Source organism: Amaranthus tricolor, chromosome 6 (assembly GCF_026212465.1).
Source record: "Amaranthus tricolor cultivar Red isolate AtriRed21 chromosome 6, ASM2621246v1, whole genome shotgun sequence".
NCBI classification, from domain to species: domain Eukaryota; kingdom Viridiplantae; phylum Streptophyta; class Magnoliopsida; order Caryophyllales; family Amaranthaceae; genus Amaranthus; species Amaranthus tricolor.
Window position 1 is genome coordinate 25,958,604 of NC_080052.1, and position 13,416 is coordinate 25,972,019.

Sequence of the window (13,416 nt, forward strand, 5' to 3'; positions counted from 1 at the left end):
AATCCTAATTGATAATGCACATTCATAAAACCTGTCACCAACCCTTGTTCCTTTTTTAACTACTTGTAATTTAGCCTGAACACCATGTTTACATAGAGGAATTCGTTTCGCAATTAATGTTCTAGATTGAGATGATGACAAAGGAGAATACATGTTAAATATCAAATTACTTTAGATATCAAATTACTTTAGAGGTTAAAATGAATATGAAAAAAAAAAATTGAGATGTTGGAAGAAGTAATTAAAATGGAAGAGCAAAGTGAGGAAATGAGGAAGATGAAGGCTGCTGTCCAATATCTGATGAAGGAACTGAGGAAGTGACCTTTTCTCCCGGTTATAAACCGATCAGGTATACCAGCGGAAAATACATGTTAAAGTTCGTATTATTCATGGTTAATTGAAAGTTCATATTATTGTTGAAAAATCAGTGAAAGTTTGTATTATTAAGGGTAATTTTTTCTAATATTTTTTAATAACCTATTGTTTGAAATATATATGGGATTTGAGAAAGTGAGAGTAATATATGATAAAGGTAAATCACTAACTTAAAAAATATTGAAAATGAAGATGAAATCAAGTAGGATAAATAGTAGCATTTTTTTATTGAGTAACTTTCAAATTTATTCTCAAGAAGAAAAGAAAAATAAATAAAGAAATAAATTTTGATCCTGATTTTTGTTTGCTAAAAATCGGTGAATTTTTTTTACTCTTCTATCTAATAAACTACTATATAATTTTATTAAGAACTTTATACAACTTAATTAATAATTGAGATTCTTACAATCACAAGTCATATTAACCTATAAGAGGGTGCTTGAGCTAAAAAAAAACTTTTATGAAATTTAGACTATTTATTCATTATTAGTCGAGTCTTTTGGCACACTCCCCCCCCTTAAGTGCTAGTTATAGAGCTCAAGGCTCAAAATCTCAATGATAGTTTGACCATTATAGTATATTTTTTTCGACTGCTCATTTAGCATTAATTGTCATTTTGGTCCATTCAATTCATTTTGTATTATTTCTTTTTTTTCGATAATATTATATAGTTTTCTTTTAATTTCATCAATATCATATAACTATCTTTGAATTTCATCTATATAATTTAGTTTTTTTTTATTATTTATTATCAATATATTTTTTTTTACCAAATAACATTCTATTTTTGTTTGATTCAAATGTGTGGGACCAAGTAATAACAATTTTGTTTTTAAGAAAAAAAGGAAAAAAGTAAAGGGCTTAAAAGCCTAAAATCTGTTTATAGAGCTCAGAATAGAGATAGACCCAGAGAGAGAGAGAGAGAGAGAGAGGATGATCATCTCTTCTCTCAGCTCACCAAAACCATGCAATTTCCTTCTCCTCAACCACAAAAATGGCGGAATCAACAAATGCAATCACTCTATTGACAACAATATACACCTTCTTAACTACCCACAAAAATCTATACTTACTGCTGCCATTTCAGGCGCATTATCACTCACTCTTCTACTCCCTTCTCCTCTTTCAGTAGCCATTGATTCTCCTCCTCTCGATCAACCACCTCTCCCCGTGGAGTACTGTCAGGAGGATGCAAGTGAAATTGAGGCCGAAACTACGCAGGTTTCGGCCACAAATGAGGGTATTGTAGAGGAAGCTTGGGAGATTGTTAATGATAGCTTTCTTAACACTGGTCTTACTCATTGGTCCTCTGAATCATGGCGTGTAAGATATGAATCGTAAATTGTTTGATTAAATGTATATTGTTGTTTAATGTTGTTGATTCAAAGCATAATTTTCTTTCATTTACAGCGCACAAAGGAAGATTTATTGAGTAGTTCTGTTAAGAGTAGATCTAAAGCTCATAATTTGGTGAGAAAAATGTTGGCCAGCTTGAGAGATCCTTATACTCGTTTTTTATCACCCGAAGAGGTAATTCTGTTTAAATTTGCCTATATTTCTAAAAATTCCCTAGTTTTGCTTAAAATTTGATGTATGAACTAGTAATTTTCGCCCTAATTTAGCCTAAAATTTACTTGTTTTATTAGCATTTTGAGCGGGAGTAGTGAAATCGAACAATCCAAGTGAAACAAAGGTAGTAGATGCTTTTAGAAATCTCTCAATTATAGTTTGGCTTCTGAGGACTGGTTTCATTGTTTGGAAAATTCTTGAAATCTTATTGAGTTGTGCTGTATTTTTGCCCTTGGTAAAATTCAATGTGCTAGATTGCATTTCTGATCTTAAGTATGCAATTTACTTGTTTTGCTTATTGTTCAGCTTTTGTTTGCAAATTCGGTTTCTTCACTGTTCTATCATGTATTTCCTTTATATAGGTATCAAAGGTTGTTTCATTGTTTGTATATTCAACATTTTATGATATTTTGAACAATGTATGTAGACATACTTTGCTGATTTTATATTGGTTTGTTGTTGTAGTGGATTAATCCCAGATTTTATCTCACGTGTACTGTAGTTTTTGTTCCATGGCATGTAAATTGTTGGTGGTTTGAAGTTCTCAAAGATGGCGAGATATGACATGACTGGTATTGGAATAAATCTCAGGGAAATTCCTGACAGTAATGGAAGCTTTAAATTGAAGGTGCTAGGACTCATATTAGACGGCCCTGCTCATACTGCTGGAATAAGACAGGTGACCACTAAAGTACTATTTTTAATGGGTTTTGATATATACTCCTATAACAATACTTAGAAGTTGCAATTCCAAATATATTATTTACTTAGTAAATTAGGTGAAGTAACAATAGGCTTTGTATTGCGGTATACTGGCACCAGTCATCAATTAGGCCTCCAGCCTTAGAACTGAGAATGTTGTTTGTTATGGTGTTGGAGCACAATACCTTTAATATTTTATGTTCAATCGTGGAGCTTTTATTTTCATTTGGAGCAAAAAGTGCATATCTTTCTGGAATATAGGGTTTTTGGCTAATTGTGTCCCTTGAATTTTCTTACTACCAGCTAGACTTCATTTGAGTTGGTGGCTTGACAACACTATATTAGTTTGATTTTACAAGTTTACTTTCCAAATGTTTTCCAAGTTATATATGTAGTTGAATTAGGAGAAATGAAAAATTACGAATTTCTGTTCATGAGGTTGTCAAGTGTTGAGTCGCTCCCTAATGCTTATTGTCTTTTTATTTTACAAATTGTTATACCTCTTCTTTTCATCTACATAAGAAAGTAGAAACTTCATCAGCATTTTCCACTATGTTTCTGTAAGGGCGATGAAATCTTATCGGTTGATGGGGAAGATGTGAGGGGAAAATCAGCCTTCGAAGTATCATCAAAAATGCAAGGTCCCAATGAAACTTTCGTAACAGTTGAGGTGGTGTTTTCTACATCAAACCATTAAATGCAATGCTTGAATCCTTCCTTAAGGCTGTATTCCTTTTTGGGCAATTGGGCCTGATGAGTAATGCAAAATTTTTTATAGGTCAAGCCTGGGAATTGTGGTCCTGTTCAGTCTTTCAAAGTTCAGAGACAGCTGGTTGCGAGACCTCCTGTGTTCTATAGATTGGAACAAATTGACAATGGTGCAACCTCAGTTGGATATGTGCGTTTGAAAGAGTTCAATGCATTGGCTAGAAAAGATGTAGTGACAGGTAATTGTTATTACACTGTGACAGTTGCAGTCGATTATGCATAATAGTAGTGTTCAAATTTTTGTTTAGACAACCGACTATAGTTGTCATCATATGCATGTTTTTGTTACCCTTTGTTATTAGTTCAGAAACTATTTCTCTTAACCTTTGAAGTATTATTACATTTGACAGTATAGTGATTGTCTTTTTCGATAGTATTATTTCCCTAGCAAACAAGGTACTCAAACTAGTGCCACAGGTGAAATTTGTCAAAAAGGGATTATGAAACCACCTTCCAAGCTAGTTATTCAGACGCATTGTTACTGTCTATCACCATTCAACTAAAATTCTGGCTGTTTACGATTGCCTGAATTATTAAAATTTGCATTTCTATGAATTAAATGGCACTTTGGCCACAAAAGGAGGGGAAATTAGTTGTTTTTCTCTTTAATGACAAAAGTCACATTTTCAAGCATTCAGACCTTATACCCCAATTTTCATGTGTAAATTAAATTATCTACCTGATGCGTGTAAATGATCGGCCAATGTCTCATTGAGACTTGAAACTTGTCCCAAAATTAAATCACTTCTTTTGCATGTAACCTTTCCAGGACAACAAGGTACCCATTCTATTCCATTCTTAATTTCTCAGTGATTTTAAATGATTCCCAATGTTTATGTCCAAACTGCTTCGGTTAAAAATTATAACAAGGACATTATTTCTTATCAAATTTTGGAAAGCTTACTCTTCATCCCTTTGAAAGTAAGATCATTCTTCTATCAAAAGAACTTACAATGCTGATCACTGGTGATTGAAATTTCGTTAACGCAATGATTATACATTATTTCATCTATGTTTGGAAAATTTACCTCCTGCATTGTTTAATACTCACTCTGTCTATTTCTATGTGTTTGTCCCACTTACTTTGCACCATTGCGTTTTTTTTGGCAATGGTCCCACTCCCTTTTTTTTTATCTCACCCACAAACTTATTCTTTCCACTTATCTCATCCACTCATTTATTCCATCGATATGTGTTTTGTTTTATGCTCCAACTTCAAGTTAGTATTACAACTCAAAAACGGGGTGCAATTTCATATAGATAAGGGGAGTATGATTTTGTCGTATACTTCTTGAACTATCAAGCATGGGATTGTGCCAATTTTGAAGTGTTTTCAATTGTCTGATTTATCATGATTATATTTATTATTTCCAATTCTACAAAATCTTATGCAGCAATGAAGCGCCTACAGGATCTAGGTGCCTCATGCTTTGTTTTGGATCTGAGGGACAATTTTGGTGGCCTGGTGCAGGTATATGCCTCAGCATTAATGCTCTCACGCCTGACAATTTGATGTAAAATTCATGTATCTGAACCGTTTTTGAAGAAATAATTGAGGTGTGTTATGGATCTAGAAATTATAGTTAGTGTTATCATGTGAACAGAGTTGTTTAAACAGGTTCTGATAGTGCAGACGATCTTGTGAGTAATGTATACTTTCTCTGTCTCATAGAGTTTGCAACAATTTAGTTTCTGATGTAAGAGTTGTTGGAGATATGTAGCAAATTTAATGGGATAAAGACTATAATTTTGTTGGCTCTAAGCCCTTAGGGAGATCACTTTGACTTCTCCTGGTATTATACTAATTTGTTGTTATGTTTAGGTAGACCTAGTTAGTAGGAAGGTGAAACCAATGGACAATTGAATCCATGTATGTCTCTCTGCATTTGAGCGAAAAATTTGTAGGACCTCCAACCTCCAGCTTCTCGTCATATTTTATTGTCAAATTCTTTCAATGATTTTAACTTTCAGATGCTGACTTGCCTGATAAGGATTTGGATTTAGTTCAATGGTTTAACTATTGATTGAAATTGTTAGGACTGTACACGTGAGCAGTTCTGCTTAGATTTTATGTTGAAAAATTTTCTTTATTCCAGTAGCATACTGATAACTGAAAGGATCTTTGCAGAACATTTATTTGCTTAGTTTTCCTTAAGGTATACTCTTTAATATAGACGTGTCATTTCAAATTTGGATATTGTTGTTGGTTTATGTAGCATTGCTTATTTTCTGTGCAGGCTGGAATAGAAATTGCAAAGCTGTTTCTAAATAAAGGAGATACGGTATAGTGAAGCTACCATGCATGCTTGCCTAGTGCATTTTCTTCAGCTTCCCGATTCCTTTGTCCATCCTTTTGTGAGATGTAACTATGTTTTGAATTGCATGTTTACCTTAAAATTGTTGGTAATGCTAATATTGTGTCAAAATCAAGTCATCTTTTGTGAGATTAATCATGATCATAGGACCCTGATCTAGGTGCCTGAGTTTATTCGAACTCATAGGAAAATCTTGGAACATTACAATAGTAATTACTACTGTCTCGTTTAAAAAAATATTTAAAATCACTACTGTCTCAATTCTCAATAAATATCATGTTGAAGAATTACTGAACAGTAATTGTCAAAAATTGATAGAAAAATTATGTTCTTTTTACGTGTAATAGTAGAAAATTTTCATCCAAAGTGAAGATGAAAAGAAACTAAATTATGTTACTGGAATAAAGAAAATAAGCAATGCTATATAAAAGTATATATAAACTTCGTGCATTGCACGAGTTTAAAGTTTTTTCTTTATTATTTGTGCTGGGTGACTGGGTGTATGTGTGAACTAAGAGAAGTTAGGGTTTTGGATGCGTTCACTACTTGTATTTGGATATTGACATTTTTTCACTATGTATTAAATTTAAAGTCCTAAGGTTCACCTGTTCAACAAAAACAATGCCAAAGTTTTAAAACTTTTAATCCCAAAGAAGGCAAAAAATGCTTCCCACTAAGATTGAATGGATCATGAAATGGTTTTGTTTGCTTCTCCTTTCTCCTCAATTGCTTGATCTAGAGTGTCAACCTTAACTCTGATCCGTTTAACCCTGCACCATTGAGGTTGAGTTAAGTGTCTGATGATATCATATCTAAATGCAAATGTTTGTTTAGCTTCAGGCTAATTCTTTGCTTGTTTCTTGTGTTTTGAAAACAGGTGATTTATACTGCTGGAAGAGATCTGTCCCAGAATGCCATTGTGGCAGAGACTGCACCACTTGTTACTGCACCTCTCATGGTATTTATCAGATAAGCTTTGGATCGAGATTAATTTATGTATTATGTATGTTTTTTCGTATTTCAGTCACTCCAGTTGCATTATGGCAGCTGCAAAGTTTTATGTTGGATCTAAAACTTGAGAGCATTTTGTATAAAGGTTAACCCTTTGTACATAGTGAAAAAGCAAGGATGCATCACATAGGCCACATTGTAAACATATTTTATTGAAAGAGAATCGTTATATATTGTAGAGGTGTAAAAAATCGCGTTGGATATCTCATGCGTTTGGCTGATTGCGACTGTTTGTGCCTCTTCCCAGATCCAATCTCCACTTGAAGGGCTACTGCTTTTTGGAGCATGCTCAATCAAAAGTCAGAATGGCTTTTTTATGATCGCTTACTAGTATATCTCAAATAAAAGGATCAAAGTAAGAAAAACCAAAAAAGGAACGAATAGATTTATTTTATGATCGTGACAGTTACACTTAACATTTACGCTTAACATTTGCTAAAAAAGTGCAACTATTGGCCAGAAAACCATAAATATTGAACTTATTAAGGTAAAAATCTCTGACTATTACGATGTCACCCCTGTGAGACTAATCAGACCGCTCATTCTAGACTTGGTATTTCTGTAGACGTATTACTCATTCCTGAAGTTTCTTTCTCGAATGCTTGTTCTTGTAGCTTGTATAATGGAGCATCTGTTAAATGAAATCATTCTTTGCCTTGAGTAAGCAATTTGTGTTGATGTTGTATAGACTATGGTGCGACTATTATTAGTTGTCCAGGGAAAAAAACAGCACTGGTGTATCTTATGTTTCTCAGTGAACTGCAATATTGATTATTATGCAGGTTTTGGTGAACCACAATACTGCAAGTGCAAGTGAAATTGTAAGCCCCTCTTTTGCTAATATCTTCTCAAACGCAACCGTTTTCTTCTGAAGCTGCTTAACTCTTGCATCCAATGTACAGGTCGCATCTGCTCTTCATGATAATTGCAAGGCTGTTCTTGTTGGAGAAAAAACTTTTGGCAAGGTGTGAGTTTTTATGTTTTGCTGTAAGTCTTCATTAGGGTTGATGGATTTTACTATAGTGGATGTTGAGTAAATTAAGTCAATTGTCATCTGTAGGGTCTCATTCAATCAGTTTTTGAGCTACATGATGGATCCAGTGTGGTCGTGACTGTAGGAAAATATGTCACTAAATTAAGTCAATTGTCATCTGTAGGGTCTCATTCAATCAGTTTTTGAGCTACATGATGGATCCGGTGTGGTCGTGACTGTAGGAAAATATGTCACACCTGGCCACTCAGATATCAATGGCAATGGAATCGAGCCTGATTTCTCAAACATTCCAAGTGAGATATGAACTTTTTTTCTTTCATAAAAAGTTCATTTTTGGTTTACACAAGTTGAAACTTCCCTTTCTCTGGTCCTCGTTGTGATGTTTACTCAGGGTGGAGCGAGGTGACAAATTATCTTTCCACCTGCAATCGATCTAGGCAGGGGTGATAGTAGCAGTAGCAGACAATTATTTTTGCCTGGAAATTACTTCTTGTGAGGCTGCTCATATCAAAGTTCTTTCTCATCGGAATTATTGTCCATTGCTTTGTTCGTGCACCCAACATGATGGTCCTACCTTGTAGTCGTGAAGAACTCGAGATTTTGCTGCTTTCTGATCCTTGTTTCTGGTATCGGGTTTAATTTGGCAGAGGTAATTGGGTTACCTTTCATGTATATTAATATTCCTTGTAAGTAATAGATGCATGTTCAGCAAGAACTACTTGGTTACAGAATAATATTTTGACTTGTATCCCAATTTTCGCATATAATAAACCATCTAAAACAAAACACATGCAAAATCTATAGATATTCTCTCCCGGTGCGCCTAGCTGGTCCAGGAAATGATCAACACTATAAATTAAATTTCTCCTTCCCCCTCGGTTTTCTAGTGCAATAAGCAAACCTATGTTGGCTCACTCAATTCTTCCAATTTCCTTGAAGTTCCATATCCCTGGGACGGGCAAGAACGGCTGAAGGACTCTTTGGCCGCCGCACTCTGCTTTATGGGTATGAGTTACCGTCTTTCCTTCTCAGATCTTGATTATAGTTTTCTATGAGCGGGATATACTGGGTATGATGATGATGATGGACAAGAATGGCTGAAGAAAAAATGGGTGGGCAGTCGACATTAATGTTGTGAATGGAACTTGGCTATGATACAATAACAGAGCTTTGATGATATATATGAACTATGAAAAGCTTTGAACTCCTTTTCATTTGAGCCTGACACCAGTAAAGAATACCAAAGCATTCAGAAAATATGGAAAAAAAAATTTTGAGTCTGTTAATTTGAACTATGTACTCCTTCAGTTTGTTTTTTAAGAAATATGATATGAAGGATATGATAATTAGGTATGTTAATTTTTAATTCGGCTTAAAAAGTTTGATCAAAATTTATCAGATCAAATTGAAAATTGAAAATGACTGGTTTACATAACCTTTTATCTGATCAAATTCAAAATGTAAAAATGATTCGATTCAAAAACAATCCTATTTATAAAAAATCCAATCAAAATCGACACAATCAACCAATTCTTACAGGTATACTAAAAATAAACTAAGAATGCTTGTCTTGATCAAATGATCATATTTGTATAGTATACGCTTGTAGATTGTAGATTTAGATTATAAATGTAAAACATAAGCGATCCTTAACATAACTTAATCTAGGCCCTTAACTTGCATTTTAAGGGCTGAGATTGAAGTAAAGCACAAACTTAAGAATAAAGCAAACGAAAAAGTTGAGCCAAATTAGGGAAAAACTTCAAAAACAGTGGTCTTGTGTGTATAACTTACTGCGATACCTAAGAAAATAATTTTCAAAATATTAGACTTACCAAATGGGACGTTTATAACCCAATCTATATGGTCATCTAATAACATCGATGAAAACAAAAATAACATTTTATCTAACTCTGTTGGCAAATAATTTATAACTTTTATATATAGTGCAAAAATAATGCGGTCAATATAACCTATATTTTGATGGGGATAAACTCAAAAATCGTTATAATACGATTGAGATAATGTGATGCGACTTTGTCTTTGCAATATGCTTACAAAATCAATTGCGATAAAGCAGAAATGTAGCAAAGATTATAAGGACCCTATTTACTTTTTAATGTTTAGAAAATTAGGGTCCTCTATCAACAATTAATGATAAAAATGGAGACCAAAATTTTCGCAAAAAATTTAATATTGATAGGTTTTGAACCTCTATCCAACAATATCACAATAAATCTAAGTTACACCAAACCGATAAATTATAATGAATTTTGTTAATATATGAGGCTCCTTTTTTCCAGGGCCTAAACAATCGAACACCTTGAATGGGCTTAAAACCACTTGCGAAATTAGTTGGTGATATTTAATATTTTGATTAGTATAGATTAAGATTACAATTGCAGACTGGCAGGCAGCGTATTAAGGATTCATTAGACAGGGAAAGAAGTGAAAATGTGCAATAAGAGGAATCTTTTGTTGTATTTTCAACAATTAAAAAGTATTGTGGCCACTTTAGACATAACGTATAGATACTCTTCTAAAGCAAACCATAATTGTATAAACAAAACCCATAATTACCAAGTACTACCACTTGCCAATTCCATTCTTGGGCTGACATGCTTGGCTAACAGGTTTTGCCCCGTATATGTCCTTTTAAGATGGGAAATTTAGTGGTTTTTCGGACCAGTTCGGAGAATATTTTATAGGCAACGGTTTGAACTTTTGTCTTAATGGTGAAAGGGTGAGCCTTCAACCATTAGGTCAACTCATGACTCTTGCTTGGTAATGTTAAATCAGAATGCAATCTATGACGGCTGATCTTTTAGATGTTTAGCAATTGGTTGTTGATTATTGACTATTGGATGGTTTATTTGACTTGTTTGATCAACCAGTAGTACTGGTTGATTGTTAAGATGGTTGTAAGACCTATATATGAATGGAGTTGTTTAGTAAATTATGATTGACCGACCCGCAAATCAAGAGCTAATGAAAAAAGCTTTCGGAAGCAACCTTTTCAATTTGACTATAAACAATTTTTTGACAATTTGACTAACCAACAAACCAAAAGTTCGATCATGCAACGGCACTAGTGGATCTTTATACAACAAAAAACAATTAAAAAAATGAAAGAAAAGAAAGTTAGATAGACAAGAACTAAAACATCTCTATCAAGTTTAACATGGGAACAAACCTAAAAGAAACAAAAGATTCAAATCCCAAATAGATCAATCTTTTCTTCCCTTTTGTTCCCAGGTGCCTTTTTCAATCTTAACTTCTTAGCTTATGATTTCTCAAATTTCTACAAATACATTTGCCTCCTCTTTCAAGTTTTGCTTATATTCCTTTCCTCTCCTCCTTTCCCTCTCTTTTTGTGCTAGGAAAAGTATTGATTCTATCATTATTCCCTCTTAACCTCTTATAATAAATGAAGCCTAATTATGACACTCTCCTCTTTGCTCATACATCATTAAGGCTTCCCTTATTCTATAAGCCTTCACTAAACCTCCTCTTGCTCTTAAATCATCACCCTTATCGATCATCGAGTCAATAAGTAAGCCAAACCCAATATTTTTTCGTATCGAGTGATCAAAGGAGAGGTCACGACAATGAGTTTCGTGCTTCTTCGTTGCCTATCAGTTATTATATTGCTGTTATTGAATACAGGTGATTCATGTGGTCTCATTAGTACATATAAAGATTAGATTTTGTTTTAGTTTCATATAGAAAATGTTAATATACTACAATACAAGTACATATATGTAAGAATAGAGAATTTGGAAAACTTACAATGATTTGAAACCTTTCAGGGACTAATGCGGAAATAGCAAGGCGACTCCGAATGTATGACACTTATCCAACAATGATCATGCACGACACGTACCCTACAGATGTTCCGCCTGACAATCCAACGGGTGATGTTCCGACTTTTAATCCGACACCTACAACCACTCCAACAATCCCGCCAAACCCACCAATTTCATTCCCGCCTAACATACCGACCACAACACCAACCACGCCAACCGCAAATCCTACACCATCGTTTGGAGGAGGTGGAGTTGACACTGGAGGTGGAGGTGGTAATGGAGGTGGAGGTGGCATTGGTAATGGAGGTGGAGGTGGCATTGGAGGTGGCATTGGAGGTGGAGGCGGCATTGGAGGTGGAGGCGCAGGAGTTTGGTGTGTGGCAAACCCAAGTGCTTCCGAAAAGGCTTTACAAGTTGGTTTAGATTATGCTTGTGGATTTGGAGGAGCTGACTGCTCTGCAATTCAATCTGGTGCAAGCTGTTACGATCCAAACACAGTAAAAGACCATGCTTCTTATGCCTACAATAACTATTACCAGAAGAACCCAGCTCCAACTAGCTGTGATTTCGGAGGAACAGCCCAACTTGTATACACAGATCCAAGTAAGCACACGATCGAGTTTAGAAATACATCAGAAATTTTTATAATGAACAAATAACATGAGAACGATCACAGAAACTCGAGAATTATCATGAACAAATATGTTAGATATTCGTCATCTTTGTTTGTCTTGTAAAAATCGTAAACAGCAGCATTCCAAAAATCTGATCTCTGATAACTAAATGGAGAGATTTAACACTCTATCTGTACTTGCTCTTTGCAGGCTCTGGAAATTGTCATTATGCATCCTCGAAAGGACCGACAAGGTAATCATTCGGCCATAGTTATCAATTTTAACTTCTCCAACAAAAGTAGAGTTATAACTTGTGCTCTTGCTACAGTACACCACCAGCAACTCCAACCCCAACGATGCAAGCACCACCCACTACCATGAGTCCACCAACTCCGCCATTTTCAGACTTTCCAGGAACACCTTTTGGTGGGGGATCGGGTTTTGTACCAGAACCAACAGGAAGCCCGAATATGGCCGTTGCAATGTCTCAGCAGTGGTTTCTCATCTTCGGTTCAACAAGCATACTTCTGTACATTTTACAAGCAAATCATTGATGAACAAATGTAGAAGGCGAACACTTTTTTCCTGTGAAAAGTAGTATATATATCATATCAGCTTTGTTGCACCATTGATGAAAATGTTCGAAGGCGCTACTTCACAGACGAGCTTCATCACTCTAGTGAGTCGAGTCCTCATCATCACCAGGAGAATTCTTCGTCATTCATCTATAATACACAGTTCTTGTTAGTTTAAATTCTTGACAATATAGGCATACATCACTCCTAGTAAATTTCATTTGTAGAAACAGAAAGTACTGATTCAGTATCAAACAAATAAACTATATTAGGAGATTAATACAGCTTTAGAAATGTATTTTACAGCAAAGAAAAAGTTAATCACAAACATGTTCTGCTCAAACTATGAACTACTTCTGTAAATGTACTATGGTAGGCACCATCAAGCTCATATAAAAAGCAAAATGTGTGTTAAAACCTGGAATTCCCCCATCAACGGGGTTTCGTATTCATCAGAGACCCAGAAAATTAAGACTCTGGTCAATAAAGGTGATTTTGCAGTCAACGCGACCTATAGTTTGGTCACGGTAAACTCAAAACCTTTACGATGCAGTGGCGATACAACGATGCAGCCTTTTTCTGCACTACGGATATAAGGCAAAATAGAGCAGAAATGAATATCTTTTGCTTGCATGTAGAATATTGACTATCCATCTTGGGAGTCCACTTGTCAACTACCGAAATTAC

The 13,416-nt window shown here is 34.7% G+C and overlaps 2 protein-coding genes across 3 annotated transcripts; both read left to right on the forward strand.

The window, feature by feature from the left end:
• Nucleotides 1-1,256: 1,256 nt before the first annotated feature.
• On the forward strand, nt 1,257-8,531 carry LOC130815106 (carboxyl-terminal-processing peptidase 1, chloroplastic). 2 transcript variants are annotated; one of them, XR_009042538.1, is made up of 12 exons: nt 1,257-1,698; nt 1,786-1,905; nt 2,486-2,623; nt 3,212-3,316; nt 3,425-3,593; nt 4,809-4,885; nt 5,652-5,696; nt 6,607-6,687; nt 7,523-7,561; nt 7,643-7,705; nt 7,801-8,027; nt 8,126-8,531. XR_009042538.1 is itself a non-coding variant. In XM_057681457.1 (12 exons), exons 1-12 carry the CDS (start codon nt 1,309-1,311, stop codon nt 8,179-8,181), a joined length of 1,413 nt encoding a protein of 470 aa, XP_057537440.1. In that variant the 5' UTR covers nt 1,257-1,308; the 3' UTR covers nt 8,182-8,531. The 2 variants fall into 2 exon arrangements, 1 of the variants encoding a protein (XP_057537440.1); XM_057681457.1 differs by having other exon boundaries at nt 7,898-8,027.
• Nucleotides 8,532-11,101: 2,570 nt separating this feature from the next.
• Nucleotides 11,102-13,072, forward strand: LOC130815108 (PLASMODESMATA CALLOSE-BINDING PROTEIN 2-like). Its single transcript, XM_057681465.1, has 4 exons — nt 11,102-11,400; nt 11,544-12,143; nt 12,365-12,407; nt 12,483-13,072. The coding sequence occupies exons 1-4, from the start codon at nt 11,343-11,345 to the stop codon at nt 12,706-12,708; spliced, it is 927 nt and encodes a 308-aa protein (XP_057537448.1). The 5' UTR covers nt 11,102-11,342; the 3' UTR covers nt 12,709-13,072.
• Nucleotides 13,073-13,416: the final 344 nt, after the last annotated feature.